Source organism: Botrytis sinoallii, assembly GCF_014898435.1.
Source record: "Botrytis sinoallii strain Bc 23 chromosome Unknown BSIN_001, whole genome shotgun sequence".
Lineage (NCBI taxonomy): Eukaryota > Fungi > Ascomycota > Leotiomycetes > Helotiales > Sclerotiniaceae > Botrytis > Botrytis sinoallii.
The window spans coordinates 2294783-2319500 of record NW_024066028.1 but is presented as its reverse complement, the minus strand read 5'-3'; the positions used below and the strand labels follow the sequence as shown (position 1 = coordinate 2319500).

Sequence of the window (24718 nt, the reverse complement as noted above, 5' to 3'; positions counted from 1 at the left end):
ATCTATCGAAATACTGGAGACTTGCATTTTCATCTGTTCTAAAAGGATCTTGCTAACCTCGCCTGTGGCCATTGCAATAGTCCCGTTTCCTCACATTTTCTCGCACACGTCTTTGCCAACGAAAACTTGCGTATTCAGCTCAATGTTCATGACTTATTTTCTTCAACATTGATTCGTGAATTTCCCCTTCCAACACTTCAATCCTTTGCAGATCAAACATACCAACGGCATCGAGCCTAGTATCCCCTATTTGGATACCTTTTTTCAGTCATTACTACTGAGAAGCTCGAGACCGGCAATCTCGTCTTCCAAGCAATAAATACAAACTACATGCCTTTAATTCCGAAGAGTTTTGGGCGACGCAAGTCGACAGCAAATGCATTGGAGAGTCCCGAACCTCCCGTCGAATCGTCCTTTAAGGTTTTCGAGCGTCCTCCAGCTGGGGGTCATAAGTCTGGTCCATCTTTCGACGGTGGAGTAAAATTTGCTAGAGCAAGCGGTACAGCCGATTCGCACAAGGAGGACAACCTTTTCGAGGGCATGAAAGTTAATACTGTCAATCGGTTAGTACTGAAATTCCACCTGGGTGGGAGGTTCAGGGGACCTACAACTAGGGTACACCCTTGGCATAATAAGCTGATAAATTTCAAGTGGTAGTGGAGCGTCAAATACGAACACCGCATCGACCACAGATAATTCTTCAAGGTTAAGTGCAGCATCTACAGCCCCTTCATCGATGGAGACACCTGGCCACGAAGACTGGAGAACACCACATGATAGACACAGCGACGTTCCCCTGCCGCCGCTACCAAAGACATCGTCTGGATTCTCTCTGAAGAACGCTGGAAGAACACTCTCTTGGGGTAGAAACAAAGCCACTCCTTCTCCATCAAAAGTATCAGACGAACTACCACCTTCCCCAACTATTCGCGACGATAGCGCCTCGAGTCGAACCCGCGCGGTAACTGCATCCAGCTACGCAAGCACGGCTACACCACCAAAACTCGGAGAGAGAGATTTGGATCTGACAATGGGTGACGACTTTGGAGACATGTTTGCTGGAATGGCGCACCGAAGGAGTGCTGTTCAAGATTCGCCTGGCGTCAGAGGATTTACCAAGAGCCCTGTAAGTCGAGTCGCTACCATCAACGTGGATTCACTAACACGAAGCAGGAAATACTCCCACCCGAGCCAGCATTGAAGTCGTACTCTGCTAATCGTGCTAACCAACCGTCACCCCTTATACTTGACAAACGCAAACCCATTGAAGACCCACCATATTCTTGGGGATCAAACGATGGACTCATGAAAAATACTAGTCCACCTTCAGTGGTCACTCGTAATATGGGACCTCCTGCTCACCAGCCTCCTCCGGTTCCAAGGCATGGTCCTTTGCATCAAACTGATGGGAACCAAGCCATCCCAAGACCGCGTTCAAGTGCGCCTCGCCCCGACTCGACACTTAAGAGAAGCAGTGCTCTTTCCATGCGCCGCCACTCCACATTGGAATTTGATGGTGTTGACGAGGACGCTGCACTCCTGCGCGAGTCTGTCAATGCGAGCAGACATCTGGGTGAAGCACCAAGCAATCCTCAAGCCCGAAAAAGCTGGGCACTCCCTTCTCAAGCAGCATATAACGCCAAGGCGACTGCAAAGACCCAGCTCCTCGAGCCAGAAGAAGATGAAGATCTTTTTGAATCCGCCGATTTAGCTCAGCAATTCCAGGAGAGGTCAGAATCACCCCCTCCTTCGAGGCAGGCTCCAGTGAACAAGGTTATGACACCGGCCCAGTTCGAACGATACAGACAAGATCAAGAGCGTTTGAGAAGTGTTGGGGGGCGCCCGAAAGATGAAGAAGCTGAGGAGGAAGAGGAAGAGACTTATGATGACGATGAGGACGAAGCCGAGAAGAGCAAGAATGCTGCCAAGCAACGACGAAAGCAGGAGGCTCACATGTCAGTGTACAGACAACAAATGATGAAAGTCACCGGAGACTCGACACCTTCGCCAGGCCCATCCCGACCTTCAATGTATAGCAGCCACAGTACTCCCAACTTGGTACTCGACGGTGCGACGGAGGATGGAGAGGAGGAGGATGAAGAAGTTCCTTTGGCCATTCTCGCTGCTCATGGATTCCCAAATAAGAACAAGCCACCTACAACCAGACTAACTAGCATGGGATCAAACCCTAATCTTAGAGGTGCTGCTCAAGGTGTTCCAGGTATTGGAGGACCTTTGCCTGTGTTTGCTCGCAACTTGCCTCAAGACCCCTATGTTGGTGCAGGCCTCGTTTATCCAGCAAATAGAGAGTCGCTGGCATTCGGGAATGGTGGCCCAGGGTCTATGAACGGCACTCCAAACAGAGGTGCTCCTCCCGGAGGCCTCGTAGGCGTCATTGCCACGGAAGAACGCTCTCGAGCCGCGCGAAGAGGAAGCCCAAATCCTGGATATGGCCAGATGCCTCCTGGCGGCTTCACTGGTATGGTTCCTCCACCGATGATGGGACAAGTACCCATGGGAGCGGGCGCATTAGGTATGGGCCAGATGGGACCTATGGGAGGAATGCCTCAGCCAATGCTCACTCCTGGTGATCAAGCTCAGATCCGGATGACGGAACAAATGCAATCATTTATGCAGATGCAGATGCAATTTATGCAAATGATGGCAACAAACCAAGGTGGACAAGGTACCCCACCCCCCAGTGGCGCGCCACAGCTTGGTCCACTGGGTCAATTGGGACCAATGGGTCACATGTCTCAACCAAACTTTGGTGAGATGCAACGACCTTCAAGTCAGCAATTGCCTACTAGCAACTCGGGCCCAAACTTGCGACCCGGAAGCGCACAACGTACCATGAGTATGCTTGAACCTAGTGGCATGCCTTGGTTGCAGCAGCAAAATGGCCAAGGATTCTTACCACCGCCACACGCTCAAGGCAATGGTTATGCTCCATCAATCGCGCCGTCTGAACGAAGCAATGTTGGATTGCCTGGTCGATATAGACCAGTCTCACAGATTCCTCTTACCGATGCCAAATCAAGGACCGCGACCATGTCTGGTGCAATTGGTGGTTGGGACAGCAAGCATGCCTCGACAATCAAGACTGTTCAGAGAGTAGATAATGATGATGAAGATGATGAGGAAGGGTGGGCGGAAATGAAAAAGAAGAGAGAGCAGAAGAAGTCTATTTGGAAATCAAAAAAGGATACTAGCGGTCTCTCAGAAATGCTTGGTTACACGCAATAATAATCTCATGGGTGGATAACTCGCTATTAGATGCTTCTGTATGTGCATTTGAAGGGGATAGCTTTGTGATATATAGCATGAAAACTTTGGCGTTGTAAGACTTGGGGCATTGAACTGGAAATCATACCTATGGCATGACTGCTTGTATAGTAGTAATATAATTTTCTTCAGATCTGGGCGGGTTTCTTTTTTGATCTTTCTTTTTGTTTTAATGATCGAACTCATACCGCCAATTAATCAACGACTTTTTTTACCATTGTTTTTTCAGTGTGAACATGTGCGGTCCTTGGTGAATCAAATCTAGAAGCAAAACATCACCTCAAATGCTCCAATCATCCAATCGTCCAATAATCCATACTCCTTCTTTCCTTCATCACTCAATCCAAAATATGAATAGCAATTACATTCCCCCTCATGCAATTTTTCCGGCAGCCCACTCCCTCTTCTTAACCCCCAATTCCACAGCGGCGGCAGCCCAATCCTCTCCGTGATTATGACCCTTCCCCTTCTCGGTTGTACCCACACCGGCTCTCATGAGCGCTTGATCCTCCGTGAGAACGGTCAAGAGTCCAAAGATAAGCGGAACACCTGCGTCTAATTGGATGCGCATGAGACCTTGCGAGACGCTCTCGGCTATGTATTCAAAATGCATGGTTTCGCCTTTGATGAGGCAGCCGATGGCGATGATGGCATCGAAGGGGGCGGTGGAGGCGGCGGTTTGCGATTGCGTGGGGAGGGAGGTGAGATCGGTGGTGGAAGAGCCGAGGAGGTCGCCGGCGGAGAGGGAGGAGCTTTGCGTGGATTGGATTTGAGAGGCTGAGTAGAGTCTGGGGAGGGGGAGGGGGGGAGGTGGTTAGTTTTATTTATTTGTTTGTTTGTTTGTTTGTTTGCTTGTTTGCTTGTTTGGAGGAAGGGAGGAGGGGATTCATGGTTTATGGAAGATGGGAGATGCGGGATGCGAGTCAAGGGATGTATGTATGTACGAATGTACGAATGTACGAATGAATGAATGAATGAATGAACAAATCAGCAATAGAAGAAAAAGATCACGTACTTGGAACACGCAATGGGTAATTCCCAACTCCCGGGCACGGATTGCACGACGATATTCGCTTCCTTGACGCCGCTGGCCAAGAGCGTCTTTTTGGTACCGGCGAGCAGCGGCTCGATTATGGCTGCGTGGGGCGTGGTTAGTGATGTGATGTGAGGTGAGGTGATGTGGTACGATACGGTACGGTACGGTACGGTTTACGGTACTAGTAGGGCTTGAAGGGGGAGAGAGTGTAATTCTGGGGCGGTCGGGAAGTACTCACAGGTATTCCAGCGCGCGTGGACGATTCCGATGCGGAGGGCGCTGCCGTCGTGTTTTTGGGCTTCGCCGGGTCCTTTGAGGGAGGTGTCCATTTTTGGGTTTGGGATTTGGGGTTTGGGGGTGAGGGTGCGTGGATGGGTGGGTGGAGGATTGGGTTGAGGGTTTGATTGTTTGATTGTTTGCTTGATTGTGTGTGGATGAGTGATTTAGTTGTGGTCTGGAGAAGTCGGAGGGGTTTTTGGTGGGGTGGATGAGGGTGGGAGGTATGAGTAGGCTCGGTAGGTAGGTAGGTGCATGGATCAATTAATACCTAGTAGGTAGTTGGAGCTCAAGGTTGAGCTTACCGGTGATGCCGCAATTTTCTACATAACGGTAGCTAGTAGGTAGGTACGTACTGTGTTCAATATTCGATTACAAATGAAGCATTCATTATTTGTATTTTAAATTCTTGTAATCTTGATTAGAAATGTTGAATCTACTCGATTAACAGAGGGCATGTAGTTCTAAACATTACTATGGTTGTTGCATAGCATCACAATGCTAGCATTTTCAATTATCCATTCAATCTGAGTGCCATTTCATCCATATCAGGGAGGGAGTGAGCTTGGACCATCTACACCTCCCGCCACCAAGGCTCGCCAGGGCCGTTTCAGACCTAATTCCAGAAAGGGCACAACGGTAAGATGACAAGATGGTACTTTCCGTGTAGGAAGGAGTTGTTTCGATATAAAAGCTGTAGAGATACTCAACACATACACTGGGACATACACTTGCTCCATCTCATTCGTTAATTGGTGGTAATCTTAATTGATAGCAGAGTTTCTCAGAGTTCTTATTTTAATTCACTTCAACACAATGGCGTCGTCTACCACTCCTACTCCTGCATCCCAGCCCACTCGTGCTTCTTCCAGACTGGGTCCTTGGATGCGATTGAATGGACTTTCTTATTCTCAGTTGCCCGAGGCAGGTATAGGTATCGAAGCAGCCAGTGGAGCTATAAAGCCGTTGAACGGTGGTGGTCATCCTACTAGAAATGCGAAGACATTTATCACGGCAGTACTCGAAGAGGCGATCCCGTTTCTTAACGGAATGGTCCAGAATGAACCACCCTGGAAATTGCTCAAGTCTAAGACGGGCGTTCAGTTGTATAAACGTGTCGTTTCCAAGGAAGAACTAGATTATTGCAATGGGACACACGATAAAGCAACAAAGAAAGCAAATGAGGAAGGGGAGACTTGGTTTGCTAGAAGAAGTATTCATGAGAATAAAGCAGAAGCGAATACAGCTTCTTGGGACGAATTTACTCTCCACATCAAGCAAGAACACTTTGAGAGAGAGAAAGATTGGTGTCACTCTGTGCTCGCCAGTAGCAGGAGAGCTATGTACTGGGAAACGAGCGATTTCGAGATTGTGGCTGGTGGAAAGCAATGGAACAACATCTCAATGGAAGTGGTAGAAATGATTCATAAGCCCCCGGTTGTCTCTGAGCGAAAGTTTCCTGAGGTACTGATTACTGCATCACTTAACGAACCTGGACAGCGTGAATTTTTGGTTATTTCAATACCCATAACCGATTCGGCCAATGCCCGGTCACAAAATTCCAGCTTCCAAGAATCCGGGTTCGCCTCCGCCAAAAAGAAAGGTCAAGTTGTGGGGGCTTACGCATCGATTGAACGATGTTGTCTTCGTCCTAACCCTAATAGTACAGTTGGGGAGATAGAGTGGATAATGGCTACTGCTGTAGGAATCCTCTGTAAATATTTGTGCTGTATATTTGCTAACTGATGTAACCTTATAGTCAGATGCCAAAGGCTGGATACCTCAATTGATACAGAAGCCCAATATACCAGGCCAGATTCAAAAGGATGTGAGCATGTACATGCGTTGGGTCGAAGATCAACGGATGTCAATACCTGACGTTCTTCCACGATGAGCAGAATCACAACAATGATCGTAGACGGAGAGTCAACATTGATCGAAAAACTCCAAGGATCGATTTGATCAAAAGATATTCCCATATGACGAAATCAATCCTCCAATGGCGACGACTGTCCGATGGCAGTGTTTCCCAGCATCATCTAGCACTTTGCCTGGGTTTGAGAAATTGAATGGTTTTGAGCGTGGATGACTTTGCTTGCTAGACAGCAGCATGAAGCGATATGCGAAAGGGGGACAGGGGGTTCGTTAATGATTGCTATTCTTATAAATAACAATTCAAGCATTTACATCACTCCTCTGAGCCCAGAGCTCTTTTATTGCCATTGCTGTTCCCTCAACAATAAGTTTGTGCTCCTCTGCGTGCATTCTCGCCTCAAGTTCCTCTAAAGATTCAGAACTTTTGCACTCCACTTCTTTGACCACGATTGGTGTTCCACGATCAACTTCACTGATCACATAATGAATCATGAGGCCCGTCTTGTTATTCTCCAACTTGCCCTGTTGAAAATCATTGAAAGCCCGTCCAATAGCATTGGCTCCATCATATTTGCCTGGAAGTGCTGGGTGAAGATTTATGATTGGTATCTTTTTAGCAGTCAGGGGGTCAATGAATGTCGGTGCGAGAATATGCATCCAGCCAGCACAGATAATCTAGTGTTTGTTAGAATTGTTACAATATAGGGGAAATGAAAAGTGATTTGAAGACTCAAGAGGGACTGGATGTTGAAAAGAATCAAAGGGAATAATAATAAAAGTGGTCACTTACGATATCAGGTTGTTCTGAAATCACGAGATCCGCAAGGTCCGCATCATACTTTTCTCGCGCGGCTTTAATCACTGCGGGGTCCTTCTCATCTTTTTTGTGGTATTTTCCCGTCAACAAATTGTGACATGTTGTTGGGATGCCCGCCTCTGCTGCACGAGTAACTCCATACGCCGCCTTTCTATTTGTGATAACTCGAACTATCTTCAAATATGGCAAGGCGATTTCCGAGTCACTGGTCCCTTGCGAAGCATCAATGAGTGCTTGCAGATTGCTGCCATTTCCCGAGATGAGAACTATGGCCTTGGTTGGAGGAGGTGACATTTTTGCGTCGAGATGGAATTGCTTGGTAAGGAGGTTATTGTGTTGTGTTGATGTTAAGTTTTGTTACCATGGTTGGTTATTAACGAGGGGTGCACGTGGGTGTAAAATGAAATCAAAACTGTGAGGTGGGGAAATGAAATATCTATGAGAGTTGGGGGACGACTTGGTGGAGTCTATGGCAATTTAGGGCTGGACTAGTAAATATAAGTGTGGCCAAGGTTCTTCTTCGATTTATGATAATCAGACTCCAAGACTTTACAATATGGCCGGTGGTAAATGGACTTGCTGTCTCTCTTACATATTTTCTACCTAGGAATTCTTACTATTGCCCACAGAACTCCTTGATATCTGCGGGAGAAAAAGTCGACAAGTTCAAATCGATGGTGGGGTCGGGGCTGCCCAGGTATCTTACTTGTTACTTTTGGACATACGTATGTACAGCCATTAGAATCTGCCTCAATACGTTGTTGATAGATAATGCATAGATGTCTCAAATTGATATGAAGTGGCTAGCGGAATAACGCTGATGAAGAGAAATGCAACCTACCCTGCGTACAGAAACAAATCAAGATCTTTTCAGCTGAGATGATGATCCTGAACTGACCCGATGGTACCGCCGGAAATCTAATTCACATGTAAGATACGTATATCAGATTGTCATGCATGCACTCTCGCACTCCAGTCTCCAGGCACCATATGATCTCCCCAAGTTTAACAGCCAAGCTTAAAATGCATTAGTATTGATGATGATTTGCGCTCTTTTACCATGTACTCGAGCACACCGCAATTGAACAACAAAGAAACGGACGGAAAGAAAAGAACAAGACAATTAATTCTTCCCTCTTCTCCCATAGACTTTCTGCTAGACACTTATGGAGAATCTTCGTACGATCAGCTGAGCTTAGGTATTCCTTGTTTCGGAAATTTGATTAAGATCGGTTGGAAAGTAGGATTGACTCGTGCCCTGTGACACTGCATGGACTAGACTGACACAGGAGATCTGCATGCAATACTAGGTATTCCATTCAATTACCGGCACTGGCACTTCCCTACGTCAATGATTAAATAAGATAAAAAATTATTATAATCACTTCCAAGCTGTTAATGATTGTTTTCTCTCTTTTATACCCCAACACTGTAGCTACGGACGCATTTCCGCAACCATACCCAAGGCTTTGTTTGTAAAGGACCATTAGAAAGCACGCCTCGAATGGAGAACTGGGAGAAGCATGGTGTTGTTCGGATACCTTCAGACTCCACAATTTTGTGTCGTTAATAATAATACTACCGCTACATCTGCCAAATCTTCCAGTGCGAATGAATATGGGTATGATAGAGAGAAGGTTTCGGAGCCCTCGGTTGGCTTGTTTGGACCGGCAACCAGGATCCTGAGAACGGGTGCAGATATCCTCAACAATAAGATACTACAAGTGCGAGATGGGTTGACGGATGAAGAACGGTTTGCCTTGCGCAAAAAGGAGGAGAGGATACAGATTTTGAATCTGCGGATGAAGAACGCAGAAACGTCGGAAGTTTGGAGGAGTGCCGCGAAAGAATTAGATATACTCGAGGATAATGAAGCATGGAAACTCGATTCACTGTCGACCGACTTCGACGCTGCGTTAATCGAAGCGAGGACTAAACAGATGGATACGGCTAGAATCGATTGCGATATCAAGAAGATGCTTACATTGGTGCGCACAACACTGTCGAGGGATCTGGGAGGCATGGGCAACATTAGACTATACAAACACAGTCATGTTGGAACGAAAGTTCTCATCGAGAGGTATATTGAGTCGACGTTGGATACGATACGCGCATTGGTTGAAAACAGCAAGTATGCCTTGCCGGTCGGATTGGAGACAAAGGATATACTAGAGCAGGTTGTATATGCTAGGCAGGCTTTTGGGAGAAGTGCGTTACTACTGAGTGGAGGCGCAACTTTTGGAATGAACCACGTCGGGGTCTTGAAGGCTCTGTTTGAGGCTCGTCTACTGCCAAGAATCATATCGGGTGCTTCTGCCGGTAGTATAGTTTGTGCTGTGTTGTGCGCAAGGACCGATGAAGAGATCCCGGACGTTCTGAAGGAATTCCCGCACGGAGACCTTGCAGTGTTCGAGGAAAATGGAAACGACGACGGAGTTCTGGATAGAATCAGGCGGTTGTTGACAGAAGGCGCGTGGATCGATATCAAACACTTGACGAGAGTCATGCGGGAACTTTTGGGAGATATGACATTCCAAGAGGCTTACAATCGATCTCGTCGCATTCTCAATATATGTGTATCATCTGCCTCAGTATACGAGCTACCTCGACTACTCAACTATGTTACGGCACCGAATGTCATGATTTGGTCAGCGGTAGCTGCATCATGTTCGGTGCCTCTTCTATTTTCTGCAGCGGAATTGCTCATGAAAAATCCACTTACGGGAGAGACTTCGTCTTGGAATCCTACACCTCAACGTTGGATTGATGGGAGTGTGGACAACGATCTACCAATGACTCGGTTGGCAGAAATGTTCAATGTTAATCACTTCATTGTCTCTCAAGTCAATCCTCATGTTATACCATTCATCGCCAAAGACGAGGAAGCGGTCAAAGAAACTGTAATGAAAGATGGTAGTGGAGGGCCCGGCTGGGTCTATAATCTCACACATTTGGCAAAAGCTGAAGCTCTGCATCGTATGCAAGTTCTGGCTGAATTGGGTGTATTTCCGAATCTGGTAACTAAGTGCAAGTCTATCCTGAGTCAGAAGTATTCTGGCGATATCACAATTCTACCGGAAATCAATTTTAAGGACTTTCCCAGGATATTGAAGAATCCAACGACCGAATTCATGGAGCAGGCTTGTTTGTCTGGAGAAAGAGCTACTTGGCCAAAATTAAGTCGTGTATGGAATCACTGCGCCGTTGAACTGGAGTTAGATGCTGCTGTGCAGAAACTACGAGCGAGAGTAGTTTTTAGCCCAAGTGAGGTAAACTTAAGGCGGCTGAGGGCTGGTGAGGGCTCCCGACAGTCTACCGGACTGGGAAGACAGAGATTTGATAACGGAAATTTGTTGCTGATGTCGCGGGATGAAGATAGTGAATTTTCAAAGCAAAATGGGAAACGGGAAAATTCATCTCGCCCGCCACTCAGGGCAACAGCCTCGGTATTAGACATTACAAAACATCAAGAGCGTTCCCATTACACTGGACCTCTTTCTGCTCGGACTACTCCTCGTCATACGCCACGGTTAGGGCTAGAAGATGAAATGTTCAGCTTCCCTATTCCTTCAAGAGAGTTGCTTCAAATCAAGCACCAAATTCGAGATCTCTCATCTCCCGGAGAAACAACACTTTCACCGTCAAGCTCTGATGCCGATAACGAACCACAGACTGATGAAAGCACTACAGAACTAGAAGCAGATGAAGCTATATATGGTATAGCTAGCTCAACCGCTGATAGACAACTTGATTTATTCTCCAGAAATCAGCCCATAACTGCAGGAACGGATCGTGTTCTCGCTACATCTCCCTCGATTATAAGAAATGGGACGGAGTTTATATATTCATCCACAGCCATGTCACCAACTGAGATAAGACCAAGAGGAGAGAGAAAGAGCGTCACTGAACCGAGTAGTCCTGAGTGGAGTTATAAGAAAATGTTCCATCAGTGGAAGGAAGACGATATGAGGGATGCTGCGTAGATGGCGAGGAGCATAGGATACCATTTTCCACGCGAAACAGTGTGGGACTGATCTAAGTTGATTTTGTATTGAATGATTGGAATGAGCAATGATTGGAGTTTATGCATGGGATTGGGGCGGGTGGCTTGGATTTCGTTATAAAGAACTGAAGTTTGCAATATTGATGGTTGCACAGGATTGGCGTACATAAACTCTTGCATCAATAGCGATAGTCAAAAAGCATGATTGGATTAGTTAATAGGATAGAAGCATTATAAGGATCACAATTCTTTTCATAAATAGCATGTTACATTAATTTAAATTGGCCGTTAGCCATCCTTTGGGCTGAGATGAAAATCATGTACCTGCCCACTTACTTTGACTTGCGAGCTTGTATTGAAGGCCGTGAATTCCGCAGTCTGCCTTTGATTGACTTGCAAGCTATAGTAAAACCTCTCCATAAGAATATCGGTTTTTGTAGTCTTTTTTAAGGATATATAAAGATATCCAACGAATCCCAATCTAATAGTAAGTTGGTTCCGCTTAATACCGATCAAGACATTTCCGTGATATTTTTTTTTTCATTTTAATAAAAACTAAATAGAATACGAACTAATATATAGATTTGACTAAAATTTTAATATGTCTATTTTATAATAGCTGAATCCTAACGATTCTATTGATTTAATAAAGATATATAAAACTCTAGAATTAGAAATTGTAAGAATATCTTATAAGTTAATAGAAAGGTTTTAAGGATATAGATCATTTTTGGGTCTAGAAAATTTCAGGCTAGTAGGCTTCATAGTGGGTCAAATTACGTAATCCTCAACTCTGGTGCTCACAGACCACGCCATTCATCCCACTACTAAATTTTATGGCGGGGTCAGTTCATCGTTTCATCATAAGTACAGTACCTCTCTTGTACTCGTACACACAGAAACATTTATCACAACATAATTACAATTTTGGTTCCGGCAATCAAAATCAAAGATGGATTTCTATGCAACTTCGCAATACCCTGAGGGGGTGATCAGCTTTCTTGATACCGATCTTTACAAGTTGACGATGCAATGCGCCGTCCTAAAATACTTTCCCACCGTTCGTGTGACTTATGCGTTCAAGAATAGAACGCCGGAGAAGAAGTTGTCAAGAGCTGCATTTCGTTGGTTACAGCTTCAGATTAGCAGTAAGAACTCACAGCGAAAGTATTGATCTGAAATGAAGCTTATGAAAATAGAACTGGGAAATATTGCGCTCAAAGACGAAGAATTCCGATTTCTCCAAAACACCTGCACATACTTAAACCAACCTTACCTCAACTTCTTGAAAGAGTTCCGCCTAGATCCGCGAAATCAGATCGAGGCTACTTTTGTAGCAGACGATGATAAGGGGGAAGATGAGGACCTAGGAGAAGTTAATTTGGTGGTAAAGGGTTTATGGGTCGATACTATCTTGTACGAAATCCCATTGTTGGCTCTAACCAGTGAGGCATACTTTAAATTCATGGATACGGATTGGACATACGACGGACAAGAAGAAAAGGCATATGAGAAGGGAATGTCACTTTTAGAAGCCGGATGCATTGTGTCGGAGTTTGGAACCAGAAGAAGAAGAGATTATCACACTCAGGCTCTTGTGTTCCGCGGATTGGTCAAGGCGAAGAAAGCAGGAGAAGAGCGCAAGTTGGCAGGAAAGATTTCGGGCACGAGTAATGTTCATTTGGCTATGAGATTTGGAATTGCTCCCATAGGAACTGTCGCACATGAATGGTTTATGGGTGTCGCGGCTATCACGGATAACTATAGAAGTGCCACGGCTACTGCGTTGGACTATTGGGTGGGATGCTTCGGTCAAGGTGTTTTGGGTATTGCTCTTACAGATACTTTTGGTACTAAAGACTTTCTCCGGGTCTTCTCTCAGAAAATCCCATCTCTCACAACCGCCACTTCGGGGGCAGCTGCTACATTACCGTCGGCTAATACACTTACGACTAATGGAACGACTAGTACGAATCCGCCTTTGGACGCAGCGGGAGACACATCGAGCGAGGATACTCCAACATTTGCGCAAGCTTTCACTGGTGTACGACAAGATTCCGGCGATCCGGCAAGTTTTGTAAAGAAGATGCGTCAGTTCTACGATGAACAGGGTATCAAGGACAAGAAAACAATTGTCTTTTCTGATTCCTTAGACGCCGAGCTTTGCATAAAGTACAAGCAAATTGCTGAAGAATCAGGATTCCAGCCTACCTTTGGTGTGGGCACATTCTTCACAAATGATTTTGTTCATACAACTTCAGGCAAGAAGTCAACGCCATTGAATATTGTCATAAAATTAAGCTCTGCTGATGGTCAACCGGCTATCAAGATCAGTGATAATATTGGGAAGAATATGGGTGATGAGAGTACTGTTTTGAGGGTTAAAAAGGATTTAGGATATGTAGAAGAGGAATGGCAGGGAGGTGACGAGACAACAAGATGGGGAAAAGAGGGAGCTGATGTTGTGAAGAAATAATGGCGATATGGCACAGAGTATCAGTGTGTAGTTGGATTCATTGCATCAATATGGATGGCGTTTGAGTTTGATGGGAGGCGCTTTTATTTATTTATTTTTAGATATCAAGTGGATTTGGGATAGAGAAGCAATTGGTTAATTGCTGTCATAGATTTGCAGTTGGGCATTAATGAGAGGATATTTCTTGATCTCAATACTTTTCACTGCTCATTTTCCATGTGCTCTAGCCACTTGTAACTGTTTGGCGAAAGGTTTGGATAGGGATATAGATCTCATTGTTATTACCCAGTGGTAAAACAATGTAAGACTTTATTCAATGGTTACGTTTCCCAGAAATTATAGCTCTCCCTTCACAAATTACAGTACTTTTATACGGAGGACACGCAGATTCAACTAATGTCACAACGTTTGCCGGCTCCTCTTTCCTGTAATCAAGGGGACTCATCTTTCTTTCCCTTGTGTTCAAGGAGATGTTCTTCTTTACTCGAATTCTCTCTCCCAGTCTCTCAAAAAGGCAATATCCTTCTGCTGCTCACGAATATGCAGCTTCAACGACTCATCATCCTCTGCGCTACCGAAAACTATCAAATAAGATAAGCTGACAAGTCAAAGTCGGTGGTCTAGTATGGGGACCTCGTATATTTCATGCGTCGAATTGGAGAAAAGCGAGGTGAGCATTCGATGGTCACAGGGTTCAACAGAAGAGATATCTACCATTGTGTGCTGCGGGGAAGACGATGGGTAGTTGAAAAACTGATTGTCAGGCGCAATTTGCTTTGTTTCAGGAGTGGAAATTTCAGAGTGCGGCTTTGGAATTTGCTGCATTGCTATGTTTGAGGGAGACTATGTGTGCCCACTGAGCGCTCAGAGTCGTATGGAACGCAAATTTGGTGCGGTACAGTGTTGTGTATTTTATGTGTTTGGAAGACGGTGTCTTGATAGAACCTATCAGAGATACGGATGCAGGAATTGGCGAGGTGAGAAGGTATACTGTTGAGGAATAGATCGCCTTGGGAATGGCATCGTCCCGGGAGTATTTGGAGCCTGTGGGAAGTAACGGTGAGGTGGTCAGTTTAGTGCAGCAGATTGAGTTGAGAAAGCTGTTCCTGATCTTCTTGGAAACAAGATGTATTCGGAGCTTTTTACTCTCTTGTATGACAAATGTTTTTCCCGTAGCAAAGACAGCTCTATGATCAACCTCAATGAAGTCCATAATGCACACTTTCGTTCCCACTGGCACATTTTCGATTCAGGTCCTGTGGAGCATGATACTCGGTGCGTAGGCAATAACATCTTCAGATATTCAGCATTGAACTCTACGGTGAAGATTCCCCGTCTGTAAACTTCCACACTGTATCGCCCGGTGACTTCACCTAACATAGGTCCTGTGAACTCATCGTGGGGGCACAGTAAGAGTGTCCATTTGGAAATTGACGGAACTCTTAGTGTTAGGCAGTGGTTTTGGTGACGGGAATCTGTGGTGACGATTTCCCATTCTGTATCTTGGAGCAAGTATGAAAGGTGGAGAGACGTTTGGTGGTCATATCTAATGTAGTTGTGACTCCTGGAAGAGACTTATTGATAGAAATATGGGTTGTAGAATTTAAATTCTTTCCATTTTCGCTTGTGGATTGGGATATGAGATGAGATAAAGTTTTGCTAATGTATTGTGTATTCGGAGGGTACATAGGCATTCGCCAACTATCACGTCATGTATTCTAACGCAGCACTGTTCAGTTCAACAAGTTGTTATTCGGAATTAGGAAATTGAGATGAAATTTTACGCATTTTTGGAAATTGATATGCAGGCAGGTACAGAAAGTGTTGGAGATGAAGCGGTATTTGCAATCCATTTCAACACTTCGATTTTCCTTCCCTCAGCCATCACGGCGCTTTCTCGCGCTCACAACTGCAAATCCGGGATTTTCCAAGAACATTCTCCAATAATCGGGATCCTTTTTAACAACCTCAGTATCCTCAGGGCGTTCCGTTCTGATATCCTCAAGCCCGAAGGCTTCGTGCATTTTTGTGGAGCCCGAGTAACTAACTTCCATCAACGTCGCCTCGAACTCGAGTGGTGATTCCAATTCGAGCACGTATCGCATCTTCACTCCTCCAGGAATATTTTCTATGTCTTTGTACCTGAGGCCATATTTTCCAGTGGTGGGAACGATTCCCCTAGGGTCGCCACTCCTGACACCCACAAACCGTCCACCAGGCTTCAGATTCGCTACAACATTGGCCCACATCTGCTCAAGAGCTTTCTCGCTGGGTGCGTGGTCAAAAAGCCAATTCGCCATGACAAGGTCATACTGGTGGTCTTCGAGAAGATTGCCAAGGGGTTGAGTCAGGTCGGCTTCGAGCCACTTGATCTTATCACGACCAAGCGATGCTTCAATCTCCTTCCCAGCTTGCAACATTCCGGGGGTTATATCTACGAGGTCGACAGACTCTGCTCCAGCATCAAGAACTTGGCGTGCTCTGAGTCCAGAGCCACCGCCTAGATCCAATACCTTGAGTCCGGTACAGTCCCCGAGTGCTGAAGCCAAGAGCTGTGTTTCTAAGATGCCTGATGGAAGTGAAGCAATGTCATCATAGCCGTGTGCCTGGTCGTTGTACTCTGCTTTGAGTGTCTGATAGTCTGACATGATGGTGAAGCCGATTTAAGTTGAGAATGAATTTAGAGATTGAGTTTGAATACGAAAACATCTTGAACATGGCTACCAAAGGCATGATATATCCAGTATGGTTACAATGATGGGTGCGTTGTCAGTTGGTGCAATTATCCGGCGGGATTGAAGATCTTTAGCCAACGGACACTTTGTATTCAATGACTTGAAATGTAACCAATTTGGTTCGCTGGAGTATTCGTCGTCGGGTGCCTCAGCATATGTATTGAGTAATGCGTTATGCAAAAATCGAAAAGGGTGTCGAGAATTAAACTTGATCGGTTCTAGCGTGTGGACTTCGTGGGGGAGCTCGCACTTTCAGCAGCTGAATCCTTTCTCTAGTTCCTCTTGCAGAAGGTCATATCCCCCGCTTTCCCCCTGCCTATGACCTCGATTTCATGGACGGCTGTAAGACATCCTTCCATCGGAGCATGTTCCCGGTAAGCTGCTTTCTTCATTGTAACACATAACTCATCCGGATCACACCCTAAGGAAATATTTGGTCATCCCGTGTGTCATATATGCCATCCTAAGTCGTCAAATTCAGAGTGTGACCATGGATCTCCTTTGGTGCCCACCTGTCTCCCTGTGAACGTCTCAGCCATAATTTTGGCGAGTGTTGACGAATCAGCATTTCAAGTAGTATTTCAACTTTCTGATTGCGATCTTGAATCTGCCTTACAGTATCAACGATGGTTGGGGTCGAAAAGGTTACTGTCGAGGAGAGTGCTGTCCTTCAGGTTGCTATTCACTACCATCTATGCTTACTCAGCGTTATTTGTTACACGACAAACCAAACTTCATTCCACACATATATATTACAACAATCAGATCCAATGATGGCATGATACATGGAAGAGGTAACATATAATAACACATTATGTATGCATTTTCTATCTATTGTAGATAAGTGAGTCTTGACTCGAGCTCCTCACAGATGAAACCTACCCCTCACTGGGCGAGATTAGCGGAATTTGTGTTAGCTTTCAAGCGAAAGTCTTTTTCTTTCCTTCCCGTTTTGTTCTGTAATCGGGGCAACATGTAATCTTCATCTTCTTATAAGGAAAAGACAGCCAAGGGCGGTGAAAATTAGGTGTTTCCTCAACAGCTCAGCGTGTATTCATTGGTTTCTTCCCCCCCGCGCCCTTTCTTCGATGTTCAAACCCCTCACTTCCGCCAATTTACGATCCACTCTTATCTCTGTCCATGTACTCCACGAATTAGCCTCGTTCTACCAGGTAACATCCACACCATTCTCTCTCATCTGTCTACTCTTTTCTGAACTGCTCTTAGAATTCTCAGTCATCCGTAACCCAATTCTCATTAAATATGGTAGCCTCAGAAGCAGTCTCACCAGCCAATGTTGAATCCATAGGTCATCTCACCTCCTCCCATCTTGCCAGCATTCCAGATCCACCAAAGGCCAAAGATCTGAATGCATCACACATTCTCATCACCAAAACCACCTCTCCAAGAACGGTTCCCGAGCCTGACAGTAAAGAAGTATGGGCTTCAAAAAATTGCACTGATCACATGATTACTGTGCGATGGACAGCAGATGAAGGATGGCAGACACCTGAGATCAAACCCGTAAGTTTGCTACCTTCTTTCTTTCCTGTCCCCTCGAGTATCTCTACGAACACGGGGTAATACTGATGTGGAAATAGTATGGGCCGCTGACAATGATGCCTACAGCATCCTGCCTTCACTATGCAACTCAATGTTTCGAAGGCATGAAAGTCTATCGTGGATTCGATGGGAAACTCCGACTCTTCAGACCAGACAGGAACTCAAAGCGACTGTTAATGTCTGCTCAACGAGTGGTACTTCCAGCTTTCGATCCCGTAGAATTGGAGAAGTTACTCTTGGCTTTTATGGCAGTTGACGGTCCTCGTGAGTGTTGATTCTGGCTTCATTCAGTATCCGACTCAGTGGGACAAGATACTGATATGTATTAGGCTGGCTACCCAAATCTCGACCGGGAACATTTCTTTATGTTCGCCCTGCTATTATCGGGGACGGAGAAGAACTTGGAGTCACTTCTCCCTCTGAAGCTTTACTATTTGTCATAGCTGTTCCATGGCCAGACCTATCGGGTACTCCTCCAGGAGCACAACCTAAACCTCCAGGACTCAGGCTACTTGCTTCGTGAGTCACATCTTGAGCTATCTTATTACCTAAACAGCTTAATGAGGACTGTTGGGGCACGATGACTAGGCTATTACTGACAGGTTCATAGTAAAGAGGACACTCGCGCTTGGCCTGGAGGCTTTGGATATGCTAAAGTGGGAGCAAATTACGGCCCGGCTTTTGTAGCTCATGTAGGTTTACTTTGTTATTTATTCTTACTGGGAGCATTTCAATCTTCGAGTGCAGACTTCACATTGAAACCCATTATCAGTACTGTGTCCTGGAGGCCCTTGATTACATATCGCCTTGCTGTTCGCTTAGAGCTTCATGGGATACTGAACATTCATCCGGAGCACTTCATTGTGCCTATCGTTCTCATTGGTCCAAAACATTTTATTATCAAGGCTTTCACTTCTCATTCGATTGTACAGCATTAGTTATTTCTCTTACCTATCTATGGGTTGTGTTACTAGGAAAGATATCTTGTGCAGGTTTAAGCTAATGTCATCTTTTAGATGGCGGGTCGCAAGCTCGGTTATGATCAGATCCTTTGGCTCTTCGGTCCTGATTACCAAGTTACTGAAGCCGGAGCCAGCAACTTCTTCCTCGTTGTACGTATCTTCGCCACGAAACATAGATGCACGTCGCCCCTTCATCCTTTCATTTATAACGCATCCATTGTCTATCCTTCTCTGATACCACACCCTAACAACCCACCAGCTCCGTGACCCCAAATCCCAAGCCCTCCAGCTCCTCACCGCCCCTCTAACCGAAAAACTAATCCTTGATGGCGTCACCCGCCGAAGCGTCCTTGATCTCGCTCACGAACGTCTATCTCCATCTTCTAAATCTCTACCAACTAATATTAAATCGCTAGAGATTATAGAAAGAACATATACTATGTTAGAAGTAGAGGAGGCACATAAAGAAGGAAGAATCGTTGAGGCTTTCTTGAGCGGAACTGCTGTAAGATTTCCCCCCTCCCCTCCCCTTTCTATATTCCCGCACTCGCAAGCCCAACAAAAACGGGGATAAATGCACCCAACATCTTTCATCCTTTCGCATCTGTAACTCCAATCTCCTCGTCCTTGTCTGCTCGCAAGAACTAATCTCTCCCTCCCATTCAATAGTACTTCATAACCCCCGTATCCGCCATTTCATTCCGAGATCGCAATATCGAGATTCCTATGCAAAACGCAGCTGGTGATAGTGGCATTTATGCCCAGATGATCAAAACTTGGTTGTACGATATTATGTATGGGAATGTAGAACATGAATGGGGTGTTGTGGTTGACGAGGATGAATGATTATAATGTTACATGGACACTGAATAACGACAATAACTTAGCTGGCTTGGAAAATTATTGTGGTGATAGACGGGAGTGATATATAGGTGAAAGGGATTAAAAGGAGACGAAAGGACGGGAAGACGTGATAGAAGCTTAAGCTATACGATTCATAGATTGATAGATAGATGTCTCATAGTTAGACATTAATGCCCCAAACAAGGATCCATGTCAAAAAAGTAAAGTCAAATATTCATTCGAATTATTTTGTGCGCCTAAAATACAAATTGTAGCTCCCTAGTTTGCATGTCACTCAACTTTCAACCATAAACTCCCAGTCCATTCACAATAACCATAGGGCAATTGTGAGGTACTTTGAAAATATAGCAAAATGCACGCAAATACGGAAGTTTCTGATCCCACATTGAGAAATTCCTTGTCAACTAGTTCTTCTTCCTATTCCCCGCAGCTTTCATTATTTCGTCCCTTCCTATTTACGATTGGCTCCTGGTTGAGCGTTTGTTGACCTCTGCCTTAACAGCATCAGTTCCTGATGCGACGGCCTCAGAGACCTTGTCTTTGGCATCAGCAGCAGCGTCCTTGGCCTTAGCGGCTGCTTTCTTGACTTGTGGTGGAGGAGTAGATCCGCTCATGCTAACGATACCGACAATGATGGCAATGAGAGTGACAAAGACGGCACCGATACCGGCAGCAGCCTCAGGGACGAACTTGATAGCTTGGATGGGGTCATTTTGAGCGATGGTGAGGAACAAGTCGAGCTTCTCCTTAACGTAATGAACTGGGTCATCAGCGAAGACAAGGTCGGATGGAGACTTTGGCTTGTCCTCAGGCTTTGGAACGGACTCGAGTTCAATCAATTGTTCGATGGGGTGCTTCTCGTTGAAGGTCTCATCAGCGAACTTAGCAGCATCCTCAACAGAGTGACCAATGTAAATGTTATCGAAGAGAATATCGTTTTGCATAGTCCAGATTTCGAAACCGATCTGTGATGATGTTAGTGTTGTGATTTAAAACGAGAAGACGAGATACTTACAGCTCCCATTGGCTCGAGGTTGGATGGGGTCTTATCTTCATAGTAGTCTGGGTTCTTGATCTTGCGTGGAGCCCAGACACCCTTGTAGGCTGGGTTGTCAATGTAAGGTGCGGTCCACTTGCCCTTGTAAGCTGGGTTCTTGATCATTGGCTTCTCCCATTTACCACATCCAGAAACATCGTCACACTTTGGATTTGGTACAGTTGGGGCGATCCAGTCTCCATCCTCCTCATCATCCCAATCCTCTGGCTTTTGTGCCTCTGGGTCTGGGATGCTGAGAGGCTCATCCTCCAACCAATCCTCAGGCTTGGTAGCTTCCTCATCGACGATTTCGAATGGTGCATCCTCATCCCAGTCCTCGGGCTTCTTAGCTTCTGGGTCTGCGATACGGGCTTCGTCAACCCAGGTATCTGGCTTGGAATCCTTAGCATCATCAATCTCCTTGGGTGGGTTGAATGCTGGAACGAAGTCGTCGGAGAGAAGGTTAACCTCCTTAACTTGCTCGCCATCCAACTTGATGATGGCAGTGTTGTTGGGGTGAATGATCAAGGTGTAAAGTTCGGTGGTCTTGAGGATTCTGGCTGCTGGTGCAGGAGTCATATGCTTCTCCTCATATTCACCAGTCTTTGGGTTCTTGTGGTTGATGATAAGGTGAACCTTGTTGGTGGTACCACACTTGTCTGGTCCGAACATGATAACATATGGAGATGCGTTGGAGAACTCCTCTTGGTGAAGAGCCTTGTTGTCACGGAGAAGCTTCAAGTATGCTCCACCACACTCAAGACCATCTGGCCGGATGTTAGTGATGCTAATTGATATGTTGGAAACAATTTATACTGACTTTGCATCTTGACCTCATATTGAACAACGAGGGTCTTTCCCTTGTTATCAATCTTCTTGGGGAATTTGGCAGAAATGGCGTGATGGGCAGCTGGGTTCTTGACAACGAGACCCTTATCTCCCTCCATACCCTTGAAGACGTGGGGTTCCTCTACAGCCCATTCTCCAACATACGCCCATTCTTCCTCTTCCTTGTCGGAACCCTTGGTGTCCTTTTTGGCGTGGGATGGCTTCCATCTTGTCTCCCAGTCATCGGTGAACTGTTCGAGGAAATCGGCAGTTATTTTGGTAGGCTGCAAGAGAAATGATTGTTAGAGGCCACCTTGGAAAAAGCTGCCAAGATGTATGGAATGTGCAGGTTAGTGGAAACTTACAGTGAAGGTAGGAAGCTCAATGCCAGTTGAGGTGGCAGACGAGACTGATGAAGAAGCTTCAGTAGCAGCACTTGATACTGAGGAGCTTGCTTCACTGAGTACAGATTGAGCATCGGCATTGACAGAAGTAGCCAAGAGAGCAGCTGCTGAGAAGGCAGCTGTAGTATGAAAACGCATGATGAATAGAAGAGAACCGAGTTCTAATCGACCTTTAGATTGACAAGAATAGTTCTACGACTTTGAAGAATTGCTTCCAGAGCTCAACGGATGTTAAAAAGGCAGAGAAGATGAAAAGCGATTGATGCGACTTTTATGGTCCTGGAGAAAGTGTTAGGAATTAAGAATATGCCACAGTGTCCTATATTTTAACGTTTACTCGTTTAGGTAAGGTTTACACCAAGTGACTGTCCAGGTAATGACAAGGTTTGAGTTTCCCCTCACGAAATGGATTACGGACGCTTTTGCGATAGTGATACTGTACGGTAGTGGAATAATGTTTCATATGACGATGGATCAGTGAATTGTCGACGGGATGTTGCGAACATGAATAAAAAGATATCAATTGATCATACGTGTTCGGATTATCGTACAACTGATGTTGATTTGTCTACAGATGGAGATGGAGATTGAGTCAAGTTCACAGAGAAAGGCCTCGGGGATTGGGTATATATCAATTTTCAACCCCTCTCATTGTTTTCCATTGTACGACAGAGATAGAGCTTCGACAAAGCGGTGTTGGACAATACATGTCAAATCATTCGTCGAGTCGTCCAGCACAGCACAGCACTGATACTTTCTTTATTTGACAAGTACGAGTGGTACTGGTAGTACACATGTTATAATCCATCACCATCCGATGGATGATGGTATGAGTGTCGGATGCCAATCTCCAATTTGAACCAGCACTACATGATACACCAATCTGTCTACATCCTCTTATCTATGATCTCCCTCTACCTATGTCAACATGACACAAATCCAGGAGCCAAAAAAAGGACACACCTCAATCCCTCTTCAACATCAATGCCGTCTCTTCCTCAATATTGCATCAATTCCCAACCTCCTCTTCGTCAGCTACAATACCGGTACTACCTTGTTCCATCCCTCTGCTTCCTCAGTTCCGAGACTCTGTTCGATTTCTTTCTATCAGATACCCTATCTAGGACGAGTATCCACAGCTATCCTGGGCTGAGTGCAGGGTCTACTTGTCAGTCCATGCAACGGTAGAAAAATTGAGAAAAGAGGGGCAAAGCCAAGAGGAAGCTTGCCTCGAGCTTGCCTAGGTATTTCCCCACCAAAATGTCACTCACCAACAAATTACATGGCTTGATTTAATTTTCCCCATACGGAATCCAAGATTGACATTTTACTTTGAGGCTACCAATTGAACATCCATCTGGAATTATACGGGCAGGATTTCTTGCCAATTCATGTGCATTTCAAACATACGGTGCAGCAATCATGAGTACCCAGAACCAAACTCAAGAATCGGAGAATAATGATCATCTCATTATTTCACAAGATTCTCAACATCCCGCGAATCTAATCCCAGAACTCTGCGCAAAGTTTTGGCATCTAGGATGGGTAACAGGTACAGGAGGAGGCGCCAGTATTCGCAATGAGTATGCCCATCTTCCCTCTCACCCCGACCATAAACTGACCTACCCAGCGATCTAGTATACCTTGCGCCATCTGGAGTCCAGAAAGAACTTATGCAACCAGAACACATTTACGTCCTCGATATAACCAAACAACTTGATCCCAAACAACGCATCTACCTCCGCTCACCACCCAATCTCAAGCCTTCCCAATGCACCCCTCTTTTCATGGCTGCATTCACCAAACGAAACGCAGGTTGTTGCATCCATACGCATTCAAAATGGGCAGTCCTCATCACCCTACTCCTAGAATCCGCACCCAACACCACAATGTTCGAAATCAACAACATCGAGCAAATCAAGGCATTTGGAAAAGGCTATACGAAGACAGGCAATTTAGGATATCACGATACGTTGCGCATTCCAGTTATTGAAAATACACCCCACGAAGAAGATTTGACAGAGTATCTGGAAGAAGCCATGGAGAAATATCCGGATACGTACGCGGTTTTGGTAAGGAGACATGGGGTTTATGTTTGGGGGGAGTCGGTACACAAGGCGAAGACTCAGTGTGAGAGGTAGGTTTTGATTTCACTATTTATTTTGTGTGACCTAAATGATGCTGATATTCCACGTAGCTTGGATTACCTTTTCCAAATTGCGGTCGACATGAAGAAATTGGGGTTGCCATGGTTGAGTGATGTTAAACCAATTGCTTAAAGGACTTCCACCGTTCGAGTTGCTATTGTTTTCGGAGATGAAGTTATGATTCAAAAGAATTAAAGATACCCTTTTTCTTACGCTATATTTTTCCAGGACGTAGATATGATGATCAGAAGTGTCACTTAGTTCATTTCTTTAACCGCTGGGCTCGAAACTCACTATTAATACGTTGTTATTATTGTATATCCTATCCCACCCTAGAGAGCTTTGCATTGTTATTTAACCGAACCATCTCCCACAGTCGATTCCAGATATTCTCTTGTACCTCCAGCCTCT

At 45.3% G+C, this 24718-nt stretch overlaps 10 protein-coding genes across 10 annotated transcripts; 6 read left to right on the top strand and 4 right to left on the bottom strand.

Annotated features, from left to right (window-relative positions):
• Nucleotides 1-330: 330 nt before the first annotated feature.
• On the top strand, nt 331-3246 carry EAF02_000518 (uncharacterized protein; the record flags this gene model as incomplete). Its single annotated transcript, XM_038896566.1, has 3 exons — nt 331-563; nt 652-1126; nt 1174-3246. 3 exons carry the CDS (start codon nt 331-333, stop codon nt 3244-3246), a joined length of 2781 nt encoding a protein of 926 aa, XP_038763425.1.
• Nucleotides 3247-3658: 412 nt separating this feature from the next.
• EAF02_000517 (uncharacterized protein) lies at nt 3659-4650 on the bottom strand (the record flags this gene model as incomplete). The annotated part of the gene is made up of 3 exons (XM_038896565.1): nt 3659-4073; nt 4301-4421; nt 4560-4650. 3 exons carry the CDS (start codon nt 4648-4650, stop codon nt 3659-3661), a joined length of 627 nt encoding a protein of 208 aa, XP_038763424.1.
• Nucleotides 4651-5083: 433 nt separating this feature from the next.
• Nucleotides 5084-8084, bottom strand: EAF02_000515 (uncharacterized protein). Its single transcript, XM_038896563.1, has 2 exons — nt 7263-8084; nt 5084-7147 (listed from the first exon to the last, which is right to left on the bottom strand). Exons 1-2 carry the CDS (start codon nt 7581-7583, stop codon nt 6773-6775), a joined length of 696 nt encoding a protein of 231 aa, XP_038763422.1. The 5' UTR covers nt 7584-8084; the 3' UTR covers nt 5084-6772.
• Nucleotides 5414-6491, top strand: EAF02_000516 (uncharacterized protein; the record flags this gene model as incomplete). Its single annotated transcript, XM_038896564.1, has 2 exons — nt 5414-6298; nt 6357-6491. The coding sequence occupies 2 exons, from the start codon at nt 5414-5416 to the stop codon at nt 6489-6491; spliced, it is 1020 nt and encodes a 339-aa protein (XP_038763423.1).
• A 728-nt stretch (nt 8085-8812) lies between the features above and the next one.
• Nucleotides 8813-11272, top strand: EAF02_000514 (uncharacterized protein; the record flags this gene model as incomplete). Its single annotated transcript, XM_038896562.1, has 1 exon — nt 8813-11272. One exon carries the CDS (start codon nt 8813-8815, stop codon nt 11270-11272), a length of 2460 nt encoding a protein of 819 aa, XP_038763421.1.
• Nucleotides 11273-12244: 972 nt separating this feature from the next.
• On the top strand, nt 12245-13768 carry EAF02_000513 (uncharacterized protein; the record flags this gene model as incomplete). The annotated part of the gene is made up of 2 exons (XM_038896561.1): nt 12245-12440; nt 12492-13768. The coding sequence occupies 2 exons, from the start codon at nt 12245-12247 to the stop codon at nt 13766-13768; spliced, it is 1473 nt and encodes a 490-aa protein (XP_038763420.1).
• A 1877-nt stretch (nt 13769-15645) lies between these two features.
• On the bottom strand, nt 15646-16416 carry EAF02_000512 (uncharacterized protein; the record flags this gene model as incomplete). The annotated part of the gene is made up of 1 exon (XM_038896560.1): nt 15646-16416. The coding sequence occupies one exon, from the start codon at nt 16414-16416 to the stop codon at nt 15646-15648; it is 771 nt and encodes a 256-aa protein (XP_038763419.1).
• A 1175-nt stretch (nt 16417-17591) lies between these two features.
• On the top strand, nt 17592-19874 carry EAF02_000511 (uncharacterized protein; the record flags this gene model as incomplete). Its single annotated transcript, XM_038896559.1, has 8 exons — nt 17592-17675; nt 17731-18027; nt 18105-18330; nt 18396-18585; nt 18677-18758; nt 19083-19178; nt 19288-19533; nt 19698-19874. 8 exons carry the CDS (start codon nt 17592-17594, stop codon nt 19872-19874), a joined length of 1398 nt encoding a protein of 465 aa, XP_038763418.1.
• A 473-nt stretch (nt 19875-20347) lies between these two features.
• Nucleotides 20348-22298, bottom strand: EAF02_000510 (uncharacterized protein; the record flags this gene model as incomplete). Its single annotated transcript, XM_038896558.1, has 4 exons — nt 20348-20857; nt 20908-21695; nt 21749-22040; nt 22122-22298. 4 exons carry the CDS (start codon nt 22296-22298, stop codon nt 20348-20350), a joined length of 1767 nt encoding a protein of 588 aa, XP_038763417.1.
• Nucleotides 22299-23582: 1284 nt separating this feature from the next.
• Nucleotides 23583-24439, top strand: EAF02_000509 (uncharacterized protein; the record flags this gene model as incomplete). The annotated part of the gene is made up of 3 exons (XM_038896557.1): nt 23583-23743; nt 23791-24297; nt 24358-24439. The coding sequence occupies 3 exons, from the start codon at nt 23583-23585 to the stop codon at nt 24437-24439; spliced, it is 750 nt and encodes a 249-aa protein (XP_038763416.1).
• Between the last annotated feature and the right edge of the window lie 279 nt (nt 24440-24718).